Source organism: Perissodus microlepis, chromosome 8 (genome assembly GCF_051167445.1).
Source record: "Perissodus microlepis isolate ML-2025 ecotype Zambia chromosome 8, ASM5116744v1, whole genome shotgun sequence".
Lineage (NCBI taxonomy): Eukaryota > Metazoa > Chordata > Actinopteri > Cichliformes > Cichlidae > Perissodus > Perissodus microlepis.
In genome coordinates, this window is record NC_140468.1 from 21,530,674 (window position 1) to 21,557,927 (window position 27,254).

At 41.0% G+C, this 27,254-nt stretch overlaps 2 protein-coding genes across 3 annotated transcripts; one reads left to right on the forward strand and one right to left on the reverse strand.

The window, feature by feature from the left end:
• Window positions 1-82: 82 nt before the first annotated feature.
• On the forward strand, window positions 83-17,978 carry mms19 (MMS19 homolog, cytosolic iron-sulfur assembly component). The gene is made up of 31 exons (XM_084938195.1): window positions 83-197; window positions 1,011-1,059; window positions 1,174-1,274; window positions 1,448-1,533; window positions 1,690-1,764; window positions 2,402-2,471; window positions 3,894-4,022; window positions 4,154-4,215; window positions 5,585-5,671; window positions 5,797-5,871; window positions 6,086-6,163; window positions 6,477-6,615; window positions 7,520-7,674; window positions 7,881-7,959; window positions 8,431-8,556; window positions 8,650-8,731; window positions 8,826-8,923; window positions 9,009-9,167; window positions 9,387-9,542; window positions 9,767-9,866; window positions 10,168-10,270; window positions 11,633-11,710; window positions 11,827-11,953; window positions 12,041-12,147; window positions 12,271-12,327; window positions 12,427-12,613; window positions 14,772-14,854; window positions 14,943-15,107; window positions 15,270-15,329; window positions 16,099-16,199; window positions 16,683-17,978. Exons 1-31 carry the CDS (start codon window positions 110-112, stop codon window positions 16,711-16,713), a joined length of 3,093 nt encoding a protein of 1,030 aa, XP_084794321.1. The 5' UTR covers window positions 83-109; the 3' UTR covers window positions 16,714-17,978.
• Window positions 17,979-18,026: 48 nt separating this feature from the next.
• On the reverse strand, window positions 18,027-27,189 carry zdhhc16b (zDHHC palmitoyltransferase 16b). Of its 2 annotated transcripts, XM_084938200.1 has the most exons (10): window positions 26,857-27,189; window positions 24,544-24,854; window positions 24,268-24,462; window positions 20,945-21,033; window positions 20,825-20,853; window positions 20,577-20,710; window positions 20,084-20,169; window positions 19,872-19,995; window positions 19,638-19,708; window positions 18,027-19,267 (listed from the first exon to the last, which is right to left on the reverse strand). In XM_084938200.1, exons 2-10 carry the CDS (start codon window positions 24,811-24,813, stop codon window positions 19,165-19,167), a joined length of 1,101 nt encoding a protein of 366 aa, XP_084794326.1. In that variant the 5' UTR covers window positions 24,814-24,854; window positions 26,857-27,189; the 3' UTR covers window positions 18,027-19,164. The 2 variants fall into 2 exon arrangements, with proteins under 2 accessions (XP_084794326.1, XP_084794325.1); XM_084938199.1 differs by lacking the exon at window positions 26,857-27,189 and having other exon boundaries at window positions 24,544-24,975.
• Between the last annotated feature and the right edge of the window lie 65 nt (window positions 27,190-27,254).

Consider the following 27,254-nt stretch of genomic DNA (forward strand, 5'->3'; position numbering starts at 1 on the left):
TGTTTTTAACGGTTTTATTTTTATCAGATATAATCTAAAACCAATCGCTTTTCGCGATTCACCTAAAGTTTTCGCGCATGCGTAGTGCCAGTGAAGTAGTTAGGACACGATGGCTGCGGACAGTACATTGGCGCTGTCTCTGGTGGAGGAATTTGTGTCTGGACTGCAGGACAGCAAGGCCAAAGATGCAGCAAAAGGTAAAAGGCTTTCGTCGCGGTTTGCCGGTGACATTTACGGTGCATTTTTCATAAGAGTAACACCGGAGAGGCTGTAGAGCTGCTCTCCGAGGATGCGCAGCGAGACGTGATGGTTAACTAGCTAACTTAGCGCCACAACATCCTGTGTAGTGTTATAACCGCAAGATAAAGAGTAAGCATTCGCCGTGGAAATATATTTGCTCATTTTGTCGATATAAATGCACACTCTGAATGTATACATCGAGTTTGAATACATTGCCACTTCACAAGGACTCTTAATTTGATGCTAGTCCGTAGTGGTTAAAGCACATGCTGCTTGCTAGCGGCTGTGTTTGTGTAAGCTAGCCTGTCAATGAACCCTGTGGCCTTACCTTTGAATTATAACCTGGTACAACTACTAGAGTTAGAGCAGCGGTCTCCAACCTTTTTTGCGCCACGGACCGGTTTATGCCCGACAATATTTTCACGGACCGGCCTTTAATGTGTCGCGGATAAATACAACAAAATAAAACTAGTACCGGTACCGAACAAAAGAAGATTTATTCATAACACACGTGAAAAGACCCAGGAAAACCGAGTTAACGATCAAAACGATAACAAAATAACGCTGAAAACCGATAAAACCCCTGAAAACCATACATTTCACACCTGAGCCTCAACTCTCGCGGCCCGGTACCAAATAACTCACGGACCGGTACCGGTCCGAGGCCCGGGGGTTGGGGACCGCTGAGTTAGAGCATGCGTGTACTTGCATTGCTGTAGCTCATCACTTCACTAAACTTATTTGTTTGTTTGTTTGTTTGTTTTGTTCAGGTGTCAAAGATGGGAAGTTTACAGTTCTGCAGCTGGTGGAAGCACTGGGGTAAGCTGTGTTCATCGTCATGTCAGGGGAAAATATCAGCCCGAACCAGCCAGAGTTTGCAATTATATTCCTATCTAATATCAATTTCCATCTTCATTACCTTTCCTGTTAAAGGTCCAGTCTGACCAGTTCTCAGCCTCACACTCGAGCCCGAGGAGTCCTTCTGCTCTCTGAGGTTTTGCAGGAGTGCTATAGAGAGCTTACAGAGAGAGAAGGTACACCTTTCTCCTTCCATATACTGTGCCGGCATTGCACAGCTTCTTGCAAAGTGACAAATCAAAAATGCACTCAAATAACTACATTTTATATTCATATATGTCTTACGATGACGCTTATTCATGTCAAGGGGCGATCAGCACTCAGCATTTCTTCCTGTTCTTCTCCGCAGTGGAAGTGCTTATTGCCTTCTATGAAAACCGTCTGAAGGATCATCATGTCGTCACACCTCCCGTCTTAAAGGGGCTAAAGGAGCTGGTTAGTCGTTCTTTGATAACATTTAGTTTCTGCTCAAATCTGCAAGTTTATTTCAGGCTGGGGGACTTTTTTTGAGAAGTTCCAGATGTGAGCAAGGTTGTGGATTTCCTCTTACTGTTTTGTTAATGTACATCCCCCCCCCCCCCCCCAATTCAGACAAAGTGTACAAACCTGCCTCCTGGCTCAGCTGTGTCCATGTTGAGGTCAGTGTTCCAGGACATCCACGTACAGGTGAGACTGTCATATTGTTGTACATTTAAAGTGTTATTGTGAGGAATAATGACAGTGCTGGATTGATTTTTACCTACATAATTTCATAGTTTTAATACTTAGTTGTGAGCTTTGTTGTCTTTGTGTTCTTTAAAATGGGAATTGAAGAGAACATGGATTTTACAAAGACCGCATGGTGTATTTTACTTAACCAAAATTATTGTCAAGATCAAGTTGTTGCTTATAAATAACTCGCCTAACATCTATAACTAATCTAGGTCACTGTACTTGGAGAGTTATGCTAATGTAAAAATTTACATTTAAGCAATTTGCAGTGCACGAGTTTGCACCATTAATCAAAGAATTTATTATGATTAACCAAACAATTCACATTTTACATTCCACATATGATGTCAACAGTTCCACTGTCTGAGTTGTTTTTTCTGACTTCAGTGGACATTTTGTGACTTTTCCTAGTTTTGCGGTGTTTGATTTTTCCGAAAGTAATGCATTTAAAACCTAATGTAGCACACTGTCGGAAACATCTTGCCACACTTGTTAGATGTTCTTGTTTCCTCTCTGTTATTGTTTTTGCTGGTAAAACTGACTCATCTAAAACTGTTCCTACTAATAACAAATGTATTTATTTCCCCTGCAGTCTCTGATGCTGTCAGAGAGAGCATGTGTTTACAGCATGCTTGTCAACATCATGGAGAACAGAGAGGCGGGTAAGAGATTATGGTTTGATTCACAAAACCTCAGTTAACAGAGACAGAAAGCTCTGTGGAAGGAAGCAGGTCATGTTGAAATAACCGGTGATTTAAGAATTGAGCATGAGTTTTAAAAGTCGGACAATCTCACAGCAGTAATGGAAGGCGCTGATACGCTGTCCTCTGTTTGGCTAATATTTTAGGATAACAGCCATATTGTAAAAAATGAAAATGGAGGGCTGACAGTGGAATAGTTGTGTTTAGCTACCAGCTGTTAAAATGGAAACGCTTACAGGAGGGATGGTACTGTGACCTGGGCTTTGTTCCAGAAAGCAGATTTTAACAAACTTTAAATGTAAGCTCTGATTGTTTGGTTCCAGACCATGTTCACCGTGGCAACGGGCAAGACCCTCCTGTTTAATTCTGTGGATCATGTTTGATTGCGTTGTTTGTATTAACAACAGAAGAGGGGAAAAATATGATTTTTTTTTTTTTTATAAGTAGCAGAGATGTTTACTCATTTACACAGAATCATTTCATTATTATATATAAAAAACAGCTGGGATCTAAACAGATTTTAAATGAGTTGTAAGTCTTCGTTATTCAGCTGTGACCTGACAGGTACAGCATGCAGGTTACAGCAACTGTGGATAAAACAGTTTAATTACAAACTGGTGATATTAATCAGATCCAGTAAGGCTGATTGTAGGTGATTTGTGGATGTGCAGCACCCTGAAATGCATTTAATGACTCTCTTTTAAACTATATTAAGAACACTGTCAGAGTCTTAAAAATCATTACACTCTTCTTCATCTCCAATATGATGATAATCAACATGACTAATCACAACATTCTAATCACAATTCAAACCGAGTCATCAAAGACTGATTTATCAAAGTAAACATGAATGAATCTTGCTGGGATTGCTGGCTCTGATATGAGCTTTGATATCTGCCCTCTGACTTAGGGAATGAAACGGTGTCATACAGCTGCTTCAGGAGCAGTCAGAGAGTGTGTGTGTGTGGGGGGGGGGGTTAAATAAGAGGAAGTGAATGATTGAAAAGAAGATGCAATCATTAGAAAACTGATAAATCCCCTTAGTACCAATGTTTGTTTTTTTTTAGCTGCTGTTACTTGTTTCTTCCATTTTAATATTTTAACTTCACATAAGAAAATTAGTCTTGTGGGGTTTTTTTGTTCTTCATGCCAAAATAATAATCATCCCCACCTGGAGATGGTTGTAAGCTTCACCGATACACCCTCACCAGCTTTCCTAGTTTTGAGGAAGAGACGGTTGGTTGTATAGTTCCTTTATCGTGGCACTCTCATGCAAGCCATTGTTAGTCATTGTGTGAACCAGTGTTTGTCTCAGTGTTGCAAAACTCTTTTTTTTTTTTTTTTTTTTCCCACATGATGTGTCCCTGCTTCGTTTTCCCACAGAACTTAAGGGTTTGGGTGCCGACTTTGTCTTCGGTTTTGTGCAGTCCATGGACGGGGAGCGAGATCCTCGCAACCTCTTGTTGGCCTTTCAGATTGCCAAAAACCTTATTTACAGAGGCTATGAGCTCGGTGAGAACACCATAATTTCTTCTCACCGTCACCTCTTCTGTATTTCTGTGCGTCTCTGACCTGCAGCTCACCTTTTTTCTGCCACAGTGATCAAACTGTAACTCCCATTCATTTCCTATCTGCTGTCTCAGGTAAATTCACAGAGGAACTGTTTGAAGTGACGTCCTGCTATTTCCCAATCGACTTCTCCCCAGTAAGTCCCTGTTTACTCAGCTGGTTTGGACCGAGAACTGAGTGTAGCAGACATAAATGTCATCACTGACTTCCTGTGACCTCAGACAGACTTTGAGGCTGTCTGAGCTCAATGTCACAGAGCATCACAGGTCTCTCTGGAGCAAAGCAGCACATGGGTGCAAAGCTTGTTGTGTATGTGACATAAAACATCATGTAAAGTATAAGAACAGGTATATTTAACCATGTGTATTATTAAGCATTCAAGGCCAGCATCCCTCATCAGTCTAAACCGAAGAGGAAACAGGAAACAGTGAAGGATCAGCATTAGTTTATGAACACTTTAGACAATATATCCCAAAACATCAGTCGACAGATTGGATCATTTAGAAAATCTATTATTATACATTTGCATTGATCTATATGAGCATGCTATTATAGTCATAGTTTATATTTAATAATGATTATATTCACTGATTCCCTAATTAACGACCATTTTAAACCATAACATGTTACAAAGTTTTCGTTTTCACAGCAAATTTTGATTTAGCTTTAATCTTAATCTTCTGACTAAAACATCATTTAGTTTCATTCATAATTTAGGCGTCTAAATTTCCTAAGTTTTTATCAGCTAAATGTTGTGATGTTATCATAGACTAAATCTAAAGGTGACAAAAATTTTAAGTGTAAAAGTTTGTTTCTGCCCCTGAGAGTTGTTTACAACTCATTTCATTTTTATTCGTTAATGAACATGTTGATATGTTAAACTGTAGTGTTTTTGTCCTTGTGCATTTTTTGTGTGTGTGTGTGTGTGTGGGGGGGGGGGTTGTCGATGAAAGCGAATGCATCAACAACAACCATTAGAATTATTGGTTGAGGAAATTAACACTGATGTTAGAACTCCTTTTAGGCCAAACTGGGATACATGTGACAACAACGTGTAATAAATATTGTTCATGTGTTGTAAAGTAATATAAGACAGAGATCTAAAGTTTAACCCTGTGAATTTTGGGCAGCATTTTTGCTTCACGATTGGTTGTCAGTTGATAATGACTGATCAGTGGTCTTTGAGATTACATTTTTATTGTATTATTTCAGGTATTAAATGAAATGCAAACAGAGGCTATATTGTGAGAGCAAGTCTGCAATAGCACGAGTCTTTCTGCATTTATATATTTGTGTTTGTCAGAAATATTGACACTCACCTTGGTGCTTGTATAACAAAAGAGACATCTTTCATATATACATTGGAGTCTTTATATTCATTATTTGATAGCGCCGTGAAGAGGGACAGGAAACTGGGAGGGGGTGTGATGTACTTTCCATTATCTGTGAATGTTTGTAGGGTTCCGCATGTTTTAATAGACTTCTTAAATCTCTTCTCACTTCAGCCTCCTAATGACCCACATGGCATCACCAGGGAGGAACTTGTTCAGGCTCTGAGGGCCGTCCTTACTGGGACTCCAAATTTTGCAGAGGTGAGCGAAAGTATTATTTATTTATGTTTTTTTCAAATGTCATTCACTTTTTCTGTTTTGGAGCTTTTGCTCCTAAGCAAACTAAACGAAGGGCCTCTGCGCTAATATTTGTTGCTATCTTACAGTTTCTGTTACCTCTCCTCATCGAGAAGCTGGACTCAGACGTTCAGAGCGCAAAGCTGGACTCGCTGCAGACTCTGGTGAGAAACTCGTCTCTAAAAATGTTGTGTGCCTCCAGCTAAAACAGGCGCTTACAGTTCAGATATAAACATTTGACTGTCAGCTGCACAGAGTATGCATGAGTAAAGGTGAATGATGCACAGCTCACGATTCCCTTAAGCAGCAGAGTCGTTTGTCACAAGTGGTCCAGCGCAGAGTCATGTAGATAACTTGTGATTATTTTTACATTTTCAGGCTGTTTGTGTGTCACAGTATGAACACAAGCATGTGGCTGAATTCCTGCAGGGACTGTGGACAGCAGTACGCAGAGAGGTCTGTTTGAGATCAGTTTTTAAATGTAAATAGCAGTAGTACTTGTGTATTTTGTGCCTTGGCTCTGTTAAGACATATTTTAATATCTTGCAGCTGGTCTTTCTTCGGTGTGGTGTGATTTTAATTTCTGTTTTTAGCTCGTTCTGACCCACTCCACCCTCATAAAAAAACATAGGCACATTTAAGGCCAGTAGTGCTTTCTGAAACACCAAATACTAGGTTTCTTTTGTAGCATTAAGCGAATGAAGACCTCACTGCTGTTTAACTAACAACAGCAGAGTCAAGTTAAGTTGTGGTTGTTGTGTCGTTGCAGGTGTTTCAAACCTCCAGCGAGAGGATCGAGTCTGCAGGCCTCGCTGCTCTTACCGCACTCACTTCCTGTCTGTCTCGCTCAGTCCTAAGCTCTGACTCTGAGGACTCCCTCAGCACATTCCTGGATTTCATTCTCACAGGTAAAATGCAGCTTTGTTATGCATGCATGAAAATGTGAAAAAAGGTACATTTGTTCTAGAAAGAAACATAAAATGAAATTCTATATACTGATGAGCAGGAATATGGCACTATGTAGTACAGTACACTGGGGAGGAAGTTGGCAGGAAACGTTTTTTTAAATATATATACTGTGTATACCACGGTGGTTATCTGAAAGTTAACCCACAACTTTTTCATAACCTAATATATCATGTTTGCTGTCTAACAGATTGATTGTACAGGTGGGTTGAAAACACAATATTTGAGTCTTAGGGCCCTGTCCAAAAGGCCTACATCCCAACTCCTATGGCAACAATCACTTGCTATGGAAAAATTGGTGCTTCTCAAGGCCCCCTGAGGCTGACTTCAGTGTTAAAATTCCCAACATGACACCATGAAAATGCATTTTTACAGCCTGTTAGAAAAAGTGTTCTACCCGCTGCTTTTTAAATACAGCAGATATATTTGGATACTGTTGTAAAGTTAGGGTCGTGGCCTCTCTGACTGACAGATGTCTACACAGATAACTGTAGCCAGGGGTTCTCTGCCAGGCCTTCGTGAGCTTTTTAGACTTAGCATTAGCTAATAACTTAGCAACCCCCTCTTGCCTAAATACTAAACACTTTTAGCTCCAGAAAAAACAACAGTGCAGTGACCAAACTTGTTTAGTTGAGGCTTTATAATGAGGAGCCCAAAAAACTGAGGGTGATGTCACAGTTACTGGGTCCATCTTTTATTTACAGTCTATACAGTCAATGTAAACACACTGTAATTGTCAGCGGTTCTTTGGAAGAAATCAGTATTTATTGTTAAATGTAGTTTTAAACAATGAGTCTCTGAGACATTCATGGGTCTTGTGTTGTACTGTGTTGTGCTTTTTTTCAGACTGCAAACATCACCTGTGTGAACCAGACTTAAAGCTTGTATGGCCAAGCGCAAAGCTCCTCCAAGCCGCCTGCAGCGCCTCCACTAGTGCGAGTCACATCATTACAGCTGCTGTCATGCCATCTCTACTTGAGCAATATAACAACAGAGCAGAGGTAATAGAGACAGCTGATGTCCACATGTTTAACTGGTTTAATATGAGCTAAGGTTTTGGCTATTTAAGTATGGGTAGAGTAGAGAGAATGTGTTGTATGAGAACTCTAGACCCTGTTTTCTTTGATTAACATCTGGATTTTTATGTTTTTGTTTTGTTTTTAACACAACTAAGTCCATAATCACATCTGTTTCTCTCTCTGTGCAGTGTTCCCATAGAAGGACATTACTGGAGGTGGTGCAGCGATTTATCCATTCAGTAAAAAACTGCCAGTCTTCAGACAATGGTGAGTGCTGTGTTCACTGCTGTTTTTCCCTCTTCTAGTCACCGCTGCATCTCATTAAACTTCAACATCGGCCATAAAATCTTGAAATTATAGCTCTTCATTTGTTACTCTACATTTCAGATATGCACATCCTTGATCCTGTAAATATTTGAATCTTCTCGACTGTGATCAAATCGGGCCTTCATTGCTTTGCTGATATATATCAAACAGTTTTGTTTGTCTTTTGTTTGAACTGAGTCAAGCTAAAACATTCAGTCCAGTGACCAAAGAAAAACTTTACTTGGTTACGGCTGTTGACCTTTAATCATTGTCTGTTTCTGTGTGTTTACACTGTAATTGTCACAAACTTCAAACAGTTATAGTGTGGTTAAAAAAAAGATAACTGTTTACTTGCTGCTTGACTGTGACCAAGGGAACTACAGCTTTGACCTCCTCTGTTTCTCGTATCTGCGTTTCGTCTCTTTACTTCAGATGAGAGTGTGTTTTTAGCCTTCCGAGGAGCTCTGTGCAGCATCGTGTTTTCGGCTTTCTCTGAGAACAACTCCAGCCTGCAGATCACTGCCACCTCTGTGCTCACATCACTGGCACAACAAGCAGGTACTTAAATTAAAAAATATATAATTGCTTAAAAGCGTTATAACAGAGTCAGACGTTTTTCACGAATGTTGTAAATATTTTCCCCTTGTTCAGGTCTGCTGTTAGAATCTGATATTGAGCTAGCTATTGATCATCTGACCAGACTGCTGCTGAATGAAGAGGATGACACAGTCAGGTGAGCTTTCGTTTGTCTTCGATGCTCCCTGTTATCTATTTGAATCCCGTTCATCCTGACACCTCTCTTGTGTTTGTCTTGTTTCTGCCTCCAGTCTTGCTGTGGTGGAGTGTGCTGGAGCCTTAGCGCAGCTGCACCCGGCACTCTTCATCTCCAAACTGATTCCAAGACTAAAGAACGAGATGTATACTGGTAAGCTGCTGAAAATATCATGTATTTTAAGCACAGGAACACATACAAGTAGTGTTTATGTGACCTGGCCCTCCTCTCTGTTCAGAGCCCATGAATCAAGACCAAGGGGAAGCTTCTGAACTACATTCCCATCATGCAGTGCGTCAGCGGTGCTTGTCAGCTCTGGCTGCAGTGTCCATCCAACCCAGTGTTGTCCAGGAGAGCACACCTGTCCTCCTGGAGGTCCTTCGTTCAGCACACACAGGTAATCTGGCAAAAAAGATGCTTTTTTTTTTTTTAGCTTCAAGTACTTATATTTATATATAGTATATTTATAACTGATCGGTGGGTCATGGTGCAAATTTACAATCACACATCAATTCACTGGAGTTAGTCTCCAAATTCAAAAAGCTTTACCAAAGCGTGTTGTCGTCCTATGAAATACTCTAAGGTTAACACCTCTGTGACATCTTGTTCATTTCAGGTGATGTTAGTTTTTCAGTGGATGAGGTGGTGCTGACGTGCCGCAGCCTTCAGAGAATAGCAGAGCAGGTCCAGGACACCGAGGAAGCGGGACACTGCTTCCACAACATCATCATCCCACGCCTGTTGTCTCTGGCGCTCCAGGCAGCACTGCAGGGTGAGAAAGGATCAGTGAAAGGATTGACCAGCTTCATCTTACGTCATCAAAATAGTCTTAATTTGAATCTTCTCAGTATAACTTATGAATTAACAGACTTCCATCCATTGAGTCGTGAAGCTACAGTTATATTTTTCTAACAACTGAATTGAGCTTTCATTTGTAAAACGTGTTCATGGCAAAAACATTTAGTCCCCCAACTTTAAAAAACAATTGCTCTTCAGGTGAGGGATCATCTGGAACTCCTAGTCCTCTGGTAGAGGAGGCGGTCCTGTCTGCCATGGTTCCTGTCATCAGCACTTCCTGCTCCAGACTGCAGCCCACGTCAGTAATCTTGTTCACCTCTTGGCCTGATTTTATTTTGTCTTTTGACACATCTACACATAGTAAATGTTGTTATTCTTATCACACCTAGTGTCTCTAAATGCAGAGATAAACAAAACAAAGTTGCACTAAAGGTGGCTTGTACTTGCTGTATTTCCTCCTTTGTGTCACACCTGCTGATCTAAATATACTATTTCCTGTCTGTTTCACAGTCTCTCTTTTTCTTCTTTGCGAATGCCTTTGATTTGTTTGCACAATGCAGAGCGTACTTTTTGATGAGGTGTGTGTGGCTTCCTTTCAGCCTGGCGGGGCAGACGGCGTCGAGAGCTGTGTCTCTCTTCCTGGATGGCGATGTCTCTTTTTTGCCTGACAACTCGTTCCCTTCACACATGCAGCTTCTCAAGGTCTGTTTTTGTCTGTGCTTATTTATTTTATGTATTAAATATTAGTGACTATATAATTAGAGTTTATAAAGAATCAGACAGTATACAAACTGATGCAGTCAACACAAATGTCAAGGCAGTGTTGTGTTCTGAATGGCTTTTTCTGATTTTAAGCTTTCTAAAATAAACAATGTCAGAACTACATATAGGGTCATAAATGTACATAACCATTAATCCATTCTCTTCAGTGGGGGGCGGAGTCTATCTCAGCTGTCTTAAGCTGGGCATACACTGTGCAATTTTTTTTTTTTTTTTTCAGTCGCGTTATTCACCTCCTGCTCAAACTGTACGATTGACTCGCAGAGGTTAGAAGTTCGTAGGTCACGATGCAGGGTCTCACACTACACGGCCCGATGCTCTGATGCGACCTGAGTGCTCACACTGTGCGTCCATTACATGAAGGTTATAACACAAAATCTGTCTCTCGCTCTCCCTCTCTGTCTTTCACTCACACAGACACGCACACACCACCATCAACTTTGCTAAATTGCTAATGAAAAACATTGATCAGGCAGCTGTGATTGAGCAGCAGCGTAGATCCAACTATTTTTTTTACGGTCAGAGCGGTCGTGATAACTTTGTGAGGCCACATCAAAAAAGGCTCAGACGAGCTTGCAAAAGTTCTACAAGGTGTGCTTTCATCGCTTGTGTCCAGATCACACGCTGCACTGCCGTGCTGCTCCACCTTTTCACTTTCATTTCTGTGTTTGTGCGTGCGCCCTCACGAAGGCCGACAGGATTTCAAACACGTTTGATTTTCTTACGACCAAGCGATTGATGATCGGGAGCTGGTTGTGAGGTGTTAATCGCTTCTCGTTACCCCATGTATACAACACGATGCACGACACACGATTAAGGCGAAACTCGGCCGATCCCCAAAACGGTCGCACGACTGAAAACTGCTCAAAATGGGCCAAAAATCGCACAGTGTATGCCCAGCATTAGAGGCAGGGACCCTGGACAGGTCGCAGGGTTAACACATAGAGACAAACAACCATTCACACTCACACCTATGGGCAGTTAACCTAAACCCCCAACTGGGTATATGCATATTTTTACAATGTTTTTATTTCAGAAAAGCTCAAGTGAAAAGTAATTTGTTTAGTTTTTATTTATTTATTTATTTATTTATTTATTTTTATTTGTTTAACTCTTAAATGTGTGTTTTGCCATTATTTGGCTTGAGAAAAATAGCAGTTGACAAAAGTATTGAAAGCACATTAATGGCAACATTCACATTCCATTATGAGTAGAAGCAAGCTTTAAACTGGAACCACTCCATCAGGTCACGTCTCGGGTAACAAGTGTGATTACTTTTCTCAGAAGCAGGAGGGGGGTTCCTGGAGCCTGTCTCAGCTGGTTTGTCTGCTTATGGGCAGTGTGTGTTCTCTACCTCGCAGCGTGAGTCTCATGTTAAACAACTAATTCAGATTTCCGTTAAATTTAAAGAAATACATTTCCTAAAAGCTTATATTTATGTTGAAGTTTGTTTTGACAGTGTTAAGTATCGTCTGCAGGTGGAGGTGCCCCAGATTGACAAACTGCTGTCGGCACTGGAGGAGATGAGCTGCACTTGCAGCCACCCGCTGTCATACACGTCAGCTGCAAAGTGCTTTGCTGGCCTGGTCAACAAGAAACCACAGGGTCAGTTTGTGTCCTGTCACAGCTCAGCTTTTATTAAATCTAAAAGCTTTAGATCATTTGTTAAAACATCTTCTGTTTCTTCTTCAGGAGATTCCCTCGACAGCCTAATTCAGAGGACGATGAAGAGAGTGTGCAGCGAGCTGTACTCACCTTCCTCCTCTGTTCACACTCAGGCATTTACACTTATGATCTGGGTAAGAGTGACTCTGTCTGTACTGCTCACTCCTAATCATCAGCGCATTAAGAGCTTTTACTTGTTTCACCACTCGCCTTACAAATCCTTTTCAGAATGATAGTAAGGTTGTGCTTGTCCGCAGGTTTCCAAGGCTCTGCTTCTGCGATACCACCCTCTGTTCACAACACTGACCGACAAGGTACAAAACTGTGAGCAGCACACAGTGGAGCTTTCACTCTTACTGTGTTTTTAGTGGAAAACACATTTGGTGTTACTCTCTTTTCTGTGTACCTCGCAGCTCTTCTCTCTGCTCGACGATGCCACTTTAGGTCCGATGGCGGCACACGGCTTCTCTCTGCTCATGAGTGACTCCACCGACGTCCTGAACAGAGCTTGCCACGCTGATGTACGCATCATGTACCGCCAGCGCTTCTTCAGCGAGAACAAAGCCAAGCTGGTGCAAGGGTACAACGCTGCACCCCAAGGTAGAGGCACCAGGATAGACAGTCGAACCTACACAAACATTATTGGCGATAGGTCCCCGTTAATCAGTGTTGGGCAAGTTACTTTGAAAAAGTAATTAATTATAGTTACTAGTTACTTCGTCAAAAAAGTAACTGAGTTAGTAACTGAGTTACAAGATTCTAAAAGTAATTCATTACTGGAAAAGTAACTATTGCGTATAATTGGCCATTTTTAACTACTTTTGATTTGACCTCTACATTTCACCTTTAAAAACTATTTACTTTGCCTTGTTTGGTATCATCCTTTTCAGCACAACCTCACGTGTCTGAATTTACAGTTATGTTTTCATTTTGACATACTGTATTAACACAATTGATCTAAAATCAGGCAGAAAACATAAAATCAGAGTAGAAAAAGTTTTATTTTTACTGTAACAACCACAAACATGTTTATTGAATCATATTTCATAACTTTAAATGCAAATATAAATCGTCAATTTTAAAATCATATGCACAAGTTTTGTCATAAGCAGAGAGTGCTTGCTAGCGCTGTCCTTAGAGAGTAAACGTGACGAAACTACTACAGGAAAAAACGCCGCGTATATATTGTTTATCATGACTCTGGTTTTACGTGGCCTATCAACACAATTTAAAAACTGGTATATATCACATTGTTGCTTTCTTAAAGTAGTCATCAAACAGCAGCACTCATACGATTGTTTTACCCCCCTAGCTCCAGGTGTTTTGCCAAAAAGTGATCGTCTGCCAGAAAGTGATTACCGTCCGCGGGAGCACGCGCAGCTGCTTAAAGCTGTAGCGCCCAGATTACTTACAGCTACTTCCGTGCAACTGATATAAAGTGCGGTAAGCTGAACACAGCTTCAGCCGTCTGTTTGTTGAAAAATAGTAACGCGACCGCACCGCATTTTCTTGTTAGTAACGGTAACGGCGTTGTAACGATAGAAATAGTAATTAGTTAGTAACGCCATTACTTGTAACGCTGTTATTCCCATCACTGCCGTTAATGTTTAGAAGCAAAAAAAGAAACAGCTTTTTATTCTTCAGTACTGCAAATATTGCACCAATAGTTTCTTTGGATGGAGGAGACTTAAAGGCAAAATAGTAAAAGTCTTAGCCAATACATGATGTTCAGGTTTAGAAGTGTTATTCACTAGACCTACTAATTACAGTGCAGTAGCAGTGCTCAGATGTACAAGATTACTGAAAATAAATGTGTAAAAAATGTTTCACCATTAGCAGAAACCTATAAAACTACACGTGTGAGCTGTTTAGTACCCAGAGTAAATACAAAGTGCAGTTTTTAGATGATGATTTCATTGATTAAGAGAGAAACGTCCAAAAAAAGTAATTGCCCCTCCTGTTAAACTATGAATTAACTGTGATTAACCACATTTTGTGGAAAGATGAGTTCAGTTTTACTAAACACACTCAGGCCTGATTACTGGCAGTAACCTGTTGAATCAAGAAATCACTTTATTAGAAGCTGTTTGACAAAGTGAAGCAGGCTGAAAGATCTCAAAAAGCAACACATCGTGCCACCATCTGAAGAAACACCTGAGATACAAAATCCCTGACATCTATCAGTCTGGCAGGGGTTCTAAGGCTTGGGGACTCCATTGAACCACAGTAAGAGTCATCATACACAAATAAAGAAAACTTGGAACAGTGGTGAACCTTCCCAGGAGTAAGCGGCTGACCAAAATTACCCCAAGAGCGCAGCGACGACACATCCAAGAGGTCAAAAACAACACTGAAGAACTGCAGGCCTCACTTGTCTCAGTTAAAGTCAAGAGTTCATGATTCAACATTAAGAAAGAAACTGAGAAAAATGGCCTTCCGGGGGGGGGGATATCAAGGAGAAAAGCACTGCTGACCAAAAGGAGGATAAAGGCCAGTCCCAGGACTTCTGGAAAAAAAAACGTTCTTTGGACTGATGAAATATTTGATTATCTGAAACATTTAAGTGTTACAAACATCAAAAAACACTTTTTTTACACCACTGTATATATTGAAAAGTTAATTGATCGTTGCTGGAATTTGTCACCAAAAACTGATGAAGACAAAGATTTCCATGCTTTAAACCCTGTTTGATCAGTGTATATACAAGATTCAGAATGTAATGTTTTTGGTTTATTTGTGTATTGTTTGTTTCCACCAGAGAAGAAGCCCAACTACCTGAAAGCTTTATCTAACATCGTCAATAAGCTGCCCAAGCAGGTTCAAGTCACTGAACTTCCAGCGGTGAGTAACACAGAGCAGCTCTGATGCTCGTAAGAAATGACTCGAGCTGGTAGGTGCCTGTAATCATCCAAGTCCTGTTCCTGTGCAGCTTCTTTCTCTGCTGCTGGAGGCCTTGTCGTGTCCTGATCAGGACATTCGTCTGACAACTCTGTCCTGTCTGAAGCCCGTCCTCGTCAACCCACCACAAGTTCTCATACAGCAGCTGGAAGCTTTGGTCAACAGGCTGCTGGCCCTCCTCTGCAGTCCAGCTATGGTTAGTTAGATCACCACTGTCTGTTCAGTAACTATTCAGTCTCCTCAAGATTACAGTATAAACTGTTGTTTTGTTTTAGTATTTAATGCTGTAAGTGCTCTATAAAAGCTGGACTGTATAAGGTCATTAAATGATGACAATGTTTTTTCCTTTACACTGCAGAGTGTACGGATTGCTTCGCTGTCCTGCATCAGCACTCTTTCCTACTTCCCTGTACATGAGGTAAAACGTACCATCTTTGAATACTTTGGTTTCAACCTTCATAAGATTTTTTTAAATTCCTAATTTGTGTGTTTTATCTTTAACTGTTTGAAAAACTTTAAATTCAACCAGTTTATTGAAATGTGTTTTTGTTTTACAAAAGCTGAATAAGGACTCACAAACATAAACTACGGTTCCTGAACATGGAAACATTTAGCAATCAGACTGAATTGACCAATCTGACTAAATGCAGTCAGTTATATTGAAGCTAATTACTAAAGGAGTCTTTATGATTGTTGGATTTCACCACAATGTTTGAGTCAGAGAATTACAAGCTACAAATTTGTCATCATGTGACACTATTGATCCTCATAAGTGGGGAACAGTTGGACATAGTGCTGTTTATCAATGGCATTTGTGCTTGGTTGCCAAAAGTACCGTTAAATGTATTTGAGAAGCTCAGCAGTGATGTTTCTCTCTAGAAACCATGAGGTTTTTTGTGAGCAGCTCCATGTGGGACCTGTTTTCTGTCTACTGTGTACTTAAACCAATGAGAAACATTACAGCTCAGCCGAGATGAGCACCATTAATATTTAGATCCTGTCACCCACTCATGAGCATAACAGGATTTCGTGGTGAACTGCCCCTTTAAGGCCTTAGAAGAAGAGTCCGTGATTCTAATCGTCACTTTTCCCAACATTTTTTCAACAGGAAACTTGTATAAAAAGTGTAATGTTAACATATTAATTGCTTTACCGATTTTTTTCCTCCTATCCGTGTGTGATTTAAGGTGTTGCCATTTCGGGCCCGAGTACTTCGAGCACTCGCCAAACCTCTGGATGACAAGAAGAGGCTGGTGAGGACGGAGGCGGTTCAGGCCAGAGCGCAGTGGTAAGAACTACCTTTTCCTATTAACCTCCTAGGACCTGGCGTCCACATATGTGGACATCACATTTTGGGTTATTTAGACCAAAATACTCAATTTTGCTCTACAAGGGCCTGATATCCACTTACGGGGACATTATACTGACACTGTTCTATCAAAATTTTAAACGAATATCCTCATATGTGGCTCTTATTTTTCTTAAAAACAAAAATAAGATGAAAAAAAACCCCTGGTAATTCTTTGTTTTTACATTCATCGGGCCCCAGTCAGCCCAAATATCAAAGAGAAATTAAAAATGCATGCCGTGGAAGAGTTCGGGTCTTAGGAGGTTAAAGATGGACTCATCTAAAAAATCTTTGAAGCTTGTGATTATACTGATGTTACTCCAATTCTTTTTCTGGTCTTGTGAATCTTGCTAGCATGTAAACAGGTGCCATAGCATTTAGTAAAGCATGCGTTTATGGCTATTTCTCTAATTGTCCCTGTAGGTTCCTCTTAGGAAGTCCTGGTGGAAGATGATTTCCCCCCTAATCAACACCAAATTACAGATACCAAGTAGCAGAGCTGTGCTGCCCACTCAACGGCTCACCCTCTGCGGGTAAGCTCTCCAGCAGCCTCCACCCTCAAGGATCTCCCAGCTTCCTTCTGCCCCTCCTACTCTTCCCCTGTATACTGAAATGTTTTAACTGTCTGTATTTTCACAAGTAAGACTGTATAGACTAATGCACATAAATCTGATGGCAGAGCTTAAGTCAAAAGAATGAAATGAGTGTTTTGTTATTATGCAGCACGCCTCATGAATATTGTTGTCCTGTCCTGACCAAACAGTCACATGAAATGAGATGACGTCATTTTGAGTGGGAAATATTTCACTGCTGAAGGTGCAAAAATTTCAAAATGAGATTTTAGGCGTATTTATATTCTAGGTTTTACAGCTGGTAAAATCATAGATGCATTAAGGTCATAATCATAATGAAGGGACACTTGTTTGGTCAGCTTATCCTCTTTCAGCTAACAAAATAACAAAAACCACTTGCAAAGATCATGTAATCATTTGTGTTTCTTCAGAATGTCTCAAATCTAGTGTTACTGTCCTGAGATCATGAACATGTCAGTAGGCACCATAATGAGGTAGTGCCAGGTAATTGGATTTTTCAGCTCCTGTATAAAAAGAAGCAATTTTTTCCCACTGCATATAAAAGCAGAGAGAGTGACGCTGACAAGGCGTCAGTGTGACGCTAGATCTGCCTCCGATGCCTTTTAAGTAGCAGCCATTATTTCAGCAGATTTGAGAACTGTAACGTAGCAGAAACTTGGATACTTAACAGTGGTTAACACACTGTGTCCCAGCAATTTCACACTGCAGACAAAGCAGGCACCTACTCCAGTCTTGGAACCACTTTTCTTCCAACCCCCACAGCAGTGGAAGACACATCAGTGACTTTTTTACACTCTCATGTGAATGTATACCTGAGCAGTGACGTCTCTAACCAATGTTGAGACTTGCTAGAATATGAATGTGCCAACTGTTCATGGATCGAGCACGTGTGAAAGCTTCCGCTGACTGAAATTTTAGGATACTTTTTACAGAATGAAATATCCGTTTAGGTAAATGTACTTTCGTTTGGATTTTAAGTTATGTGAACCTCATGTTCAACATCTGCCTTGTATTCTGTTATTAAATCATAAATGTTGGCTGACTTTGGACCTCACATCAACTTATGCCAAGACAATATTTAAAATGTCTAACTTAAGATGTCATTAAACCTTTGTTTACACTGAAATTTCACTCGTGTCTGTCTGAATATCGTCACTAAAAACGGACCCAGAAATATCAAAACCTTGTTTTATTTTAAGGCGGCGAGATAAATGAAATCAGAGCACAGCTCCAACACTATCACAGCTGGATGTCTGTTTCTATAGCAACTGCAGAGCCTCCAAAACCATCATGAGGTTGCCGATATGAAAATGTGGCTTTAGGGGAGGAAAAAAATAAATTAAATGACAGAATAATATTTCAGTGTCTGATTCACACATTTCAAGGCTGAATAACCAAACAAGGCACACAACCACGTCTGTGTTTAAGGTTCTCTGAAATCAAGAGCTGTGTAGTTGGTTTTTCACTCGTCTTTGGCACCAAGAAATGAGTTCAGGTCAGTGGCTCCCAGTAATGCCAGGGGATGGTTTTTGAAACACATGAGTAGTCGGTATTAAAAACAACTTACAAATAACAATTATTTAAATACTAACACAACACTTCTTAAATAATGTTTTCACGATTTGCCTCCCACAGCTATCTTCTGTTATTTTGAAGACGCCGATCCTTAAACAGAGCTGGAGATTGATACAGTCTCAGCTGCTAATGGTGCCGTGTTTTGCACTTTTATCACTAATTTATAAAAAGCGCATAAAGGTGGCACGCTCTCTTTTACAAGCTAAAGTCAGATTGAGGGGAAGTGTGCAAGTCTGTTTTACAGCATGAACCGAGAAGAAGAGTCTGCTGTAAACAGTCTGCCGACATGACTTTCAGGTCTTCACTTAATAACGATAAAATAGTTTTTTTTAACGTGCTGTACTGTATGCACCATTAACAAGCTTTAACTTTGGCTCCTGTGATGGTGCCAAACCACACCGTGTAACAGAATCCCACAACATTTCATCACCTCTTCAATTAAAGTTGTGTGAACGAGGCGTTACTGAGATGCTGACCAGCAGCATCCATGAATCAGATCAGTCGACAGCTCTGCAGTCACAGCTTAGTCTCACTGTACAATGCTGGAAAAGTGACAGTTGGATCTAAGAAGTTGAGACACTCCTGTGTTTCTCCACTTTTATCAGTGCTGATACAGACACAGCAAAAGGCTGCTGATCTGTGTAACCACAGTCTTTTCTTCTTTGCTGGTTATAAATGCAGGTTTGAAGTTTTTTTTTTTTTTTTGTATATATGGTACGACATTAAAAGGCTGAAAGTCAGATGGCCATGGGGTCTCTCCTGGCGAAGGTGCAGTCCCACACGATGCCGTCTCCGCAGGGAAGATGGCTGGAGGGTAAGAGGACCCGTGTGAGCCAGTGACTGAGGAACAGAAGAACAGATGGCATGAAATGTGACTGAAAACAATGAAGGATGACAAAGCTGTGATCTTTTAAAGGGGACACAACTGACAATTTCAAAAATCATACATACAACAGTGGTAATTTGTGTCCCTGCTTTTCAGTAAGCACAACACTGAAAGAAACCTGCCAGCTGGCTTTGCATGAAAACCATCAAATGTGTCAATATAAAAATATTTTCCTATTCTTTTTCTTTATGCAGTTAGAAAAACAGGTGGAATAATAGTTTGAGCACATGATCCCAGCTGTGACTAATAAGAACCTCTCTCTAGATGGAATACTTGCACATATTCATCAAAATCCCCAAAAGCTGAAGCAGTGACGGAGCTCACCTCCTCTTCTGCACACCAAACAGTAGCTTCAAGTTGTTCATTTTACCGCGATGATATGGATTTCGGAACACCTGATTAGGAGAAGAAGAAAACAGGATTTTCAGAGACCCTCGATGAGTTTGAATTTTGTTCCTATGCAGGATTCATGTCTGGTGAACTTCAACTGGTTTGTCCAATAAAAGACTAAACTTTTGCTCATATATAGCAACTGACTCTGCACAGGAGTGCACGTACCTTTCCTTTCTCCTTTAATCTTCTGGCTTCTTTGCGGTTGATGTGCCGCTCTATGCTGGTTTCTCCTCTGCTGATAAGCATGGCGTGCCACAGGGTGAGTCCACCCAGAGCGACTGCCACAGAGCTGCAGGGAAGAGGGAGAAGGGGCATATTACAATTTGCACTATACAAGTGGCATTATGGACTTTTTGAAAAGGTAAAGTGTCTCACACCTGGTCAGCACCCAGAGGAAGATGATGCTCTTATGAGCAGTGGTTTCTCTGAAACTGTAGTCCGGAGGAGGGGTCTGATAGTAGGTCTGAGGTGGACAGGAAGGACAGTTAGTAGTGTCCAAAGTTTGTATTTTGTGCTGAACTGCTCCTTTAACGTTACTATCCAAAGCCTACAGTTTTGTTTACCAGCTGGCACCCTTGAGGTCCTTAATCAGAGTAAGAATGAAAGCAGAAGGCGTTTCCCTTTGTTGTTTGTTAGATGAGCTCAAATTTTGCAAATCATGCTTTACTGACGGATGCAAATTATTTCCTCATAGCTCCTCACCCAAACTGTGCAGAGGGGTAGTGTTAATAATACCTAGAAAAACCTGCTTAAAGGAATATGTCGTGTCAGAACGGATCTCAGTTGAACTGGAACAATGAGATGCAGCTGCCATGACGAAAACGCCACCCAAACATATGGATGGTTTAATCTTTCCTTATCGAGCCTTACCTCTACAGCGTTGTAGGCATCCAGAAACAAGTTCCTGCTGCTGATGCTGCAGTAGATACAGCCCATGGTCATGTAGACGCAGAAGGAGAAGAAGTAGCGATGGTTGAAATGGCCCACGCAGTTATTCAACCAGGCTGGAAAGAGCTCAGTTCAATACGTGTAACAAGCGGGAACACCAGGAGACACCAAAACAAAAAGTGAACAGAATAAAAGTCATTTTCATGAGTTTTTCCTCGCTCAAAGGATACGACAGTGGTGGTCCATCTTCAAAACACACCTGCAATATAGCAAACATTTTAATATGATAAAAGAAAACAAACATATAAAACACGCCAACTCTCCACATTGGAACTACGTGAAGAACTTACACGTTGCAGATGCTGCAGTGGTGTGTCCTCGGTGGTTTGGGAGTGATGCATTTCTTACAGATGGACACAGAAGGGAAGGGACTTTTGTCCTAAAATAGAAAAAAAAAAAAAATGCAGATATTCAAAAGCTTGACAAAAGCTCTTCTGTCTTCTTCAGAAAATACCACAGCCTGTACATAAAAGATGGAATGATGGCCCGCTGGGTCTGAGAAGTGACACATAAACCTGCATTCTTTCTAATGACCATCAGGGGCAGTTCCTCTGCTTTTAAAAAGTCAAATTGTATAAGTGTTTATAAAAAAAACACTTTACCTACTTCTCACTTGATTTATGACCTTAGTAAATTATTTCACAGGTTTGATGTCTTTTGTTACAATGTTATGTTTTGTGAAAAGGTTTTTGCCTTTTCTGATTTCTACATTTTTTGACTATTTGAATATTTCAGATGAAACAAATTTTAATATTAGACAAAGGTAACCTGAGTAAATACAAAACGCTGTATTTAAAGTCAAGATTTCATTCATTAAGGAAAAAAAAAAGGTCACTCCAAGAGTGCAGCAACGGCTCATCCAGGAGGTCACAAAAGAATCAGAACAACATCTAAAGCAGACTTCAACTTGTCTCGGTTAACCCTTTAAGACCTACCATAGAACCAAGTCCGCCAGAGCTTATATTATATTTTTACATGCTGTGGAGCCATTTTTGGGAGCATTTCAAGTTGCTATACATCAATACAACCATTATAGCCCAAATTTTAATAATATGTATGCATTAAGTGCATAGTAATTACATAAATTACAAAAAAGTGCAATAAACTACAAAAAAATTGAAAATAGTTTTGGTTTTTTTAACATATATTTCTAGTTAGAGAAATTTAAGAGGCTTATCCCTCAAAACTGTAAATACAAAAAAGTTGCACAAAATAGTCTCCCACCACAGGAAATTTATTTTGAGTGTCTTCATAGTTTTATTTTGAAATACACCAATTTTTATTTACTACAGGAAAAACGAAAATAAATATTATAATGCAAATTTGCAAAAAAGCAGCATATGCATCAAAATAAACTATTTCCAGCAGTGCAATATGACTTCTAAGCATCCCAGAAACGACACAGAAAGTCATAAAGTCAAACATAACTTTTAAAAACACCAGTATAGGCTGATGGGGCCCTGAAGGTAAAAAACTACATTTCCGAGAAAATGACGTCACTTCCGGTTTCGGGCAGGTAATGGCGGACGTGCGATAGTTTGCGCTGATGATCTATTCTAACATAGGAAGTGTTACGAACAGCTGATCAGATCGGTAAAGCGTGTTTCTGGAATATTGTGTTTTTATTGCTGCAAGTGGTTTTTATGCCATTTTTGCAAAGCTATATGTGGAAGGAAACTGTGACCTAGGACAAGCTGATGGCATAAGATATAAGTACAACTCCTCCGGTTTCATATGCAAAAAAAATTATTGCGCTAGCTTACCTGGTTGCACTTCTACCGGGATTTAAAAATAGCTACGCAAAACAGAGCGTGCCCGCTCTGACCAGCTTTAAAGGGTTAAAGTTAAAGTTCATGATACAACAATAAGAAAGAGATTGGGCAAAAATGGCCTCCATGGGAGAGATCCAAGGAGAAAACCACTGCTGATCAAAATTAACACAAAGGCCAGTCTCATATTTGCCAAAAAACATCTTAATGATCCCCAAGTCTTTTGGGCAAATACTCTGATGAGACAAAAGGTTACATCTGACGTAAAACTAACACAGAATTTCTAACCATCAGTTAATGGCCTGAAGCTCAAGAACACAGCAGGACAATGGTAAACACACCAGCAAGTCAACCTTCGAAAGGTTCAAAAAGACAAACTGAAGGTTTTGGAGCGATTAGAAAGCCACATAGCCAATTATCACAAATGCTTGACTGCAATTCTTGCTACCAAGGGTGGCACAACCAGTTATTAGGTTTAGGAGGCAACTACCTTTCCATACAGGGGCAGGTAAGTTTGGGTAACTTCTGCCTAATTAAATAAAATCATTAAAAAAAAATTAATTTTCTTGGGTTATGTAACATATAAACATGTAAGTGTGACAAATATGCAAAAAAAAAAAACCCTAAGAAATCAGAAAGGGGGGAAATACTTTTGTATGTAGATTTTTACTTTATGATTTTATGATTTGTTAATATTCAAAAAGTAATTCAATTACAGTCTTTGAAATATAATCACCCTACCTCAAAAAATACCTACAAACTAACGCATAAACCAAAAAAGAAATGTTTTAAATGTTAAAAAGTATTCACATTTGTACTTTAGAAAAATGTAAAAATCAATGATGGCAGCAGAATAAGTCACTATAGCTGTGTCCCAAAACGTAGGCTGCATCCTTCGGAGGACCCAGCCATCGCGGTCTACGTGGGCCGGGTCCTTCAAAGACCGAGAAGGCCGGAAGTGCGAGGCTGTGAAATTGGACGGTCTAGCCTTCAGATTAGCGTCACCGCTGTGTCGGTGGAGTTTAATAAACTCGGCCGTCTGCTCCTTGCTATCTAAAATATAACAGGAGACTGGCGTAAATTCTCGACCGTCTCACACTTCTGTTTAAATCAGTTTTCTGTTTAACGTTTATTCAGCCGTGTGAAAATCCCGGAGGAACCCACCCGATGGATTAATAAAGTTTTATTTAACCTAATAATCTAATAACTTTGATCTCAGCCAAACTGATTTACTCCGGAACAAATAAAACACAGAAAAAGGCAAACAATTACATTTTTAAGTTATCCGAGTGACTTATATCATGTTTAACCTGAGTAGCGAAAACGCGGGGGTCTGAAAACGATGAAGCCGGGAGTCTGCTGCTCTCGTCGGCTGGAGTGACCATTGAACCCCCCGGCTTGCTATCGAGCTGGTGGGTAACAGACGTCTCCGAAAACGTCGGCACACTTTTGCAAATATGCGATATCTTAATAAACCAAGCAGATATTTGAAGTTTACACAGCTACCTTCTCGCCTGAAAAATGTTAAAAGTTTATTTTGTGACCCAGAAAGATTAATAAGAGTAATTTTAAAACTTAGTAGCGGCCGCCATTGTTGGCAGCTGAAATTTGGCTGGCCCGCGCTATGAATTCTGGGATATGGTGGGCCACGAAGGACACACCCGACCCATCCTTCAAATTCGGGGAAATGAAGGACGCATTTGTCAGCCGCATTTGAAGGAGTCGACGAATTGGGACAGCCTTTGTCGCCTGGCTGTGATGTAATCGGCCTTCAAATGCGGCCTCTGAAGGATGCAGCCGACGTTTTGGGACACAGGTCAGCCTCTGAGGAGTGTGACTCCTACCTTTGGTGGGTGTCCTGGAGAGGTGGTGGTCGCTTTGTAATAATGGAACACCACCATAATGAGAAGCCAGTGGCCACAACAGAGGTGCCACACAATCCAGTGTGCAGGGTAAGTGCTGACGATCGTGGGAAGGACAAACAGGTAGACGATGACCACAACTGAGGATGTCAGCAAGACGACAAGACAGACAAACACCTGGGAGGGTAAGAGAAGGAAAAACGATTAAGGAAAGCAGCAGCAGGCGTGGGAATCAAGAGAGGAGGGAAGTGAGCTTACCACTCCAAACCAGTGGGTCACGTTGTCCACAATCCAATAAACGGGTTCAAAAGCACAGTCCAGCAGAGTGTCTGAGTTGGTGAGGCTGTTGAAGTACAGCGACTTGAGCAAGAGCTTGCTGTAACGCCACACCTCTGACAACCTGCCGCCGATCCCCGCTTTGGTACCCCCGCCTTGGCCCCCCCTCTGCGTGCGGCACAGCCAGCACCAGCTCAGCGCCAGTCGCATGGCTCGGGAGAGCTGCCACCTCCAGCTGCTGCTCACACGCATGCCACCAGCGCCACTGCCTCCTCTCCTACACACTCTGCCTTCTAAACACACGCAGACACACAGACACACAGACCAGCAGTTAGAAACACAGGCCGCATAAAACAGCAGCTCCTCGTAACGCAGCCTGACAGATGCGGAGCTTTCCATCGTCACTGAGTGCTTGTTGAGAGCTCCCAGTGTATCTGAGAAGGCAGGCAACAGGAAGACTAGTGAGCTTTATAGAGGACAAGGGATCCCTTTCCCAGAAAGTGTTCCCTTTCCCTAGAAAACACTGAAGTTACTCAAGTACAGTAACAGCATCTCCTGTGTGACATATGCCCATCAAAGCACATAAGGACAAGGGCTATCAGGTAAGGAGTTACGCCCATCAGCCCCTACAAATAAACTTCTCCTCTTAATAATTGAAGGCAAATCTTCATCTGCAGGCCAAAAACCTATTGGGGACTCTCAGGGGAGATGCAGATTGGTAACCTTATAAGAGGGAAACGCAAACGGACGTCTTAAGGAAAATAAAGTGGCCACCTGATCCTGGAGCATCGGGTCATGAAAGTGAGTATTGGTTACACAGATAAGACTTGTTCAGGTTCTCCAAAACAGGATGGCATTAATAATGAGAGCGCATCTCTCATTATTTACATTTAAAAGAAGATGAAAATAAGACGGGACATCCAGCAACAGGTATTCTCTTTACAAATTAAATCAGGCCTATACGTAGTCTCTGTTTGTACTGCACATGTTCAACGAAAGACTAACAAAACAGAAAATGTGACATGTACAGATCTGTCAAGTTTAACATAATCGCATAAGTCAGGGACTACATGTAACATACAGAAACATTGGACAAATTCTTGTTGAGAGGGCCTTTACTTCAGCAATAAAGAGAGCGAACACGATTTCTGGTTGTGTGACAAGTTGAACAAGTCTCACCACTGCACAGGAAGGCTGGTGGGCGTCTGAAGGGTGTTTGAAGGGCATAATATTAACGTGCATGGTTGTATCTGACAGACAGAAGGAGATCGTGCCACACAGATGGGGGATTCATGGGAGAAGAAGCAGTCTCTATGACAACCTGCTGCCCTAAATCTGGACTTAGATAGAATAAGGTCACTACCTCACAGTCTCACTATAATAAGCTTTACTTTGTCCTCTTCCTCTGCACTGTCTTCTGTGAGTCAGAGAGGAGGAGGGGGGATTGTCTGATATTTTTCACTTGTAGTCAGCAGCTTGCTTTTTCATGTTTTTGGACTAACCATTTTGGATTCTGGATATTGGAAATGTTCAAAGAATATCATTCACTATTTCTGAAACTGATTAATTAAACACAGACACAGAGATAATCTTAAGTATAGCCCTGTCTTCAGTCCCTTTGATAGCAGCTTTAGTGACTGTGATGTGGTTTGCGCATTATTGATCATGCTGCTGGATGAAAGGTTTTTATTTCACGTCTTCAGCTTCAAGTTATAAAACTAATTGAGACTGTGAATCAGAGTCTGACTCTTTGCCACCTTCAGCTTGACATGAAGTGAGATCAGAAGAACACAAGAACACTTTCGTGCTATCATATAAAAATACCAGCGTCTACGGATGAATGGAAACTGATGGATGTTTCACAGGAAGGTCTGGCTGAGTCAAACGAACACAAGAGGTCTCCACTTGGTCATCACTTTGACATGTAAGCCATACATTGTGCTCAGACCCCACCACAGTTCAAAGTTTATCAAATCACAGTTCTGCTATTGGTTTTAATGTTATATATATATATATATATATATATAAAACCAACAAAAAACATGTTTCTCACAGTGACTGGTTATGACTGATGAAGTCTACATATAAAAGACAAAACAGTATTACTAATGGCCACATGACTACAGCCAGTTTGACTCGTGTCCATTATATCCAAACAGTCAGACATGTCACACTTTAACGCTAGCTGGCTAGCTGCTAGCTAACTGTAGCCGCTTCCAAACGCCAGCCTTACGTGTTTGTTTTAATAGAAACTAATTGCCGCCCCGAGCCAAACCTAACATCGCTAGACTGTACCTGGTCAGGAGAACTGGGCAGACAGACCTGCAGCACCACGGTCAGGTCATGGTTCGGCTGAACTGGAACCTGCAGCTACTCCTCTGACTGCAGCAATCAGACTGTAAGCGGCGAGACTCACGAAGAAGATCGTGTATTGATGAGATGAGTTGCTCGACAGCAGCAAACCTGGCAGCTTGTTCTGTTTTGGCTCCTAGACTGGAGCGCTAGCGAAATATCTCGAAAATATTTGTAAGGAAAAGTGTGCCAGGAGTTGACAGCAACAGTCAGAATTACGATAAAATCAGTAGCGTTAAACATAAAAAGTCGCTACCCGGTATATTGTTCCAAAGTGGCTCCTCCTGTCTATTTGTTCTCTTCTGTGGCGAAAGCGCGTCGAAAGCTCGCAATATATCCTG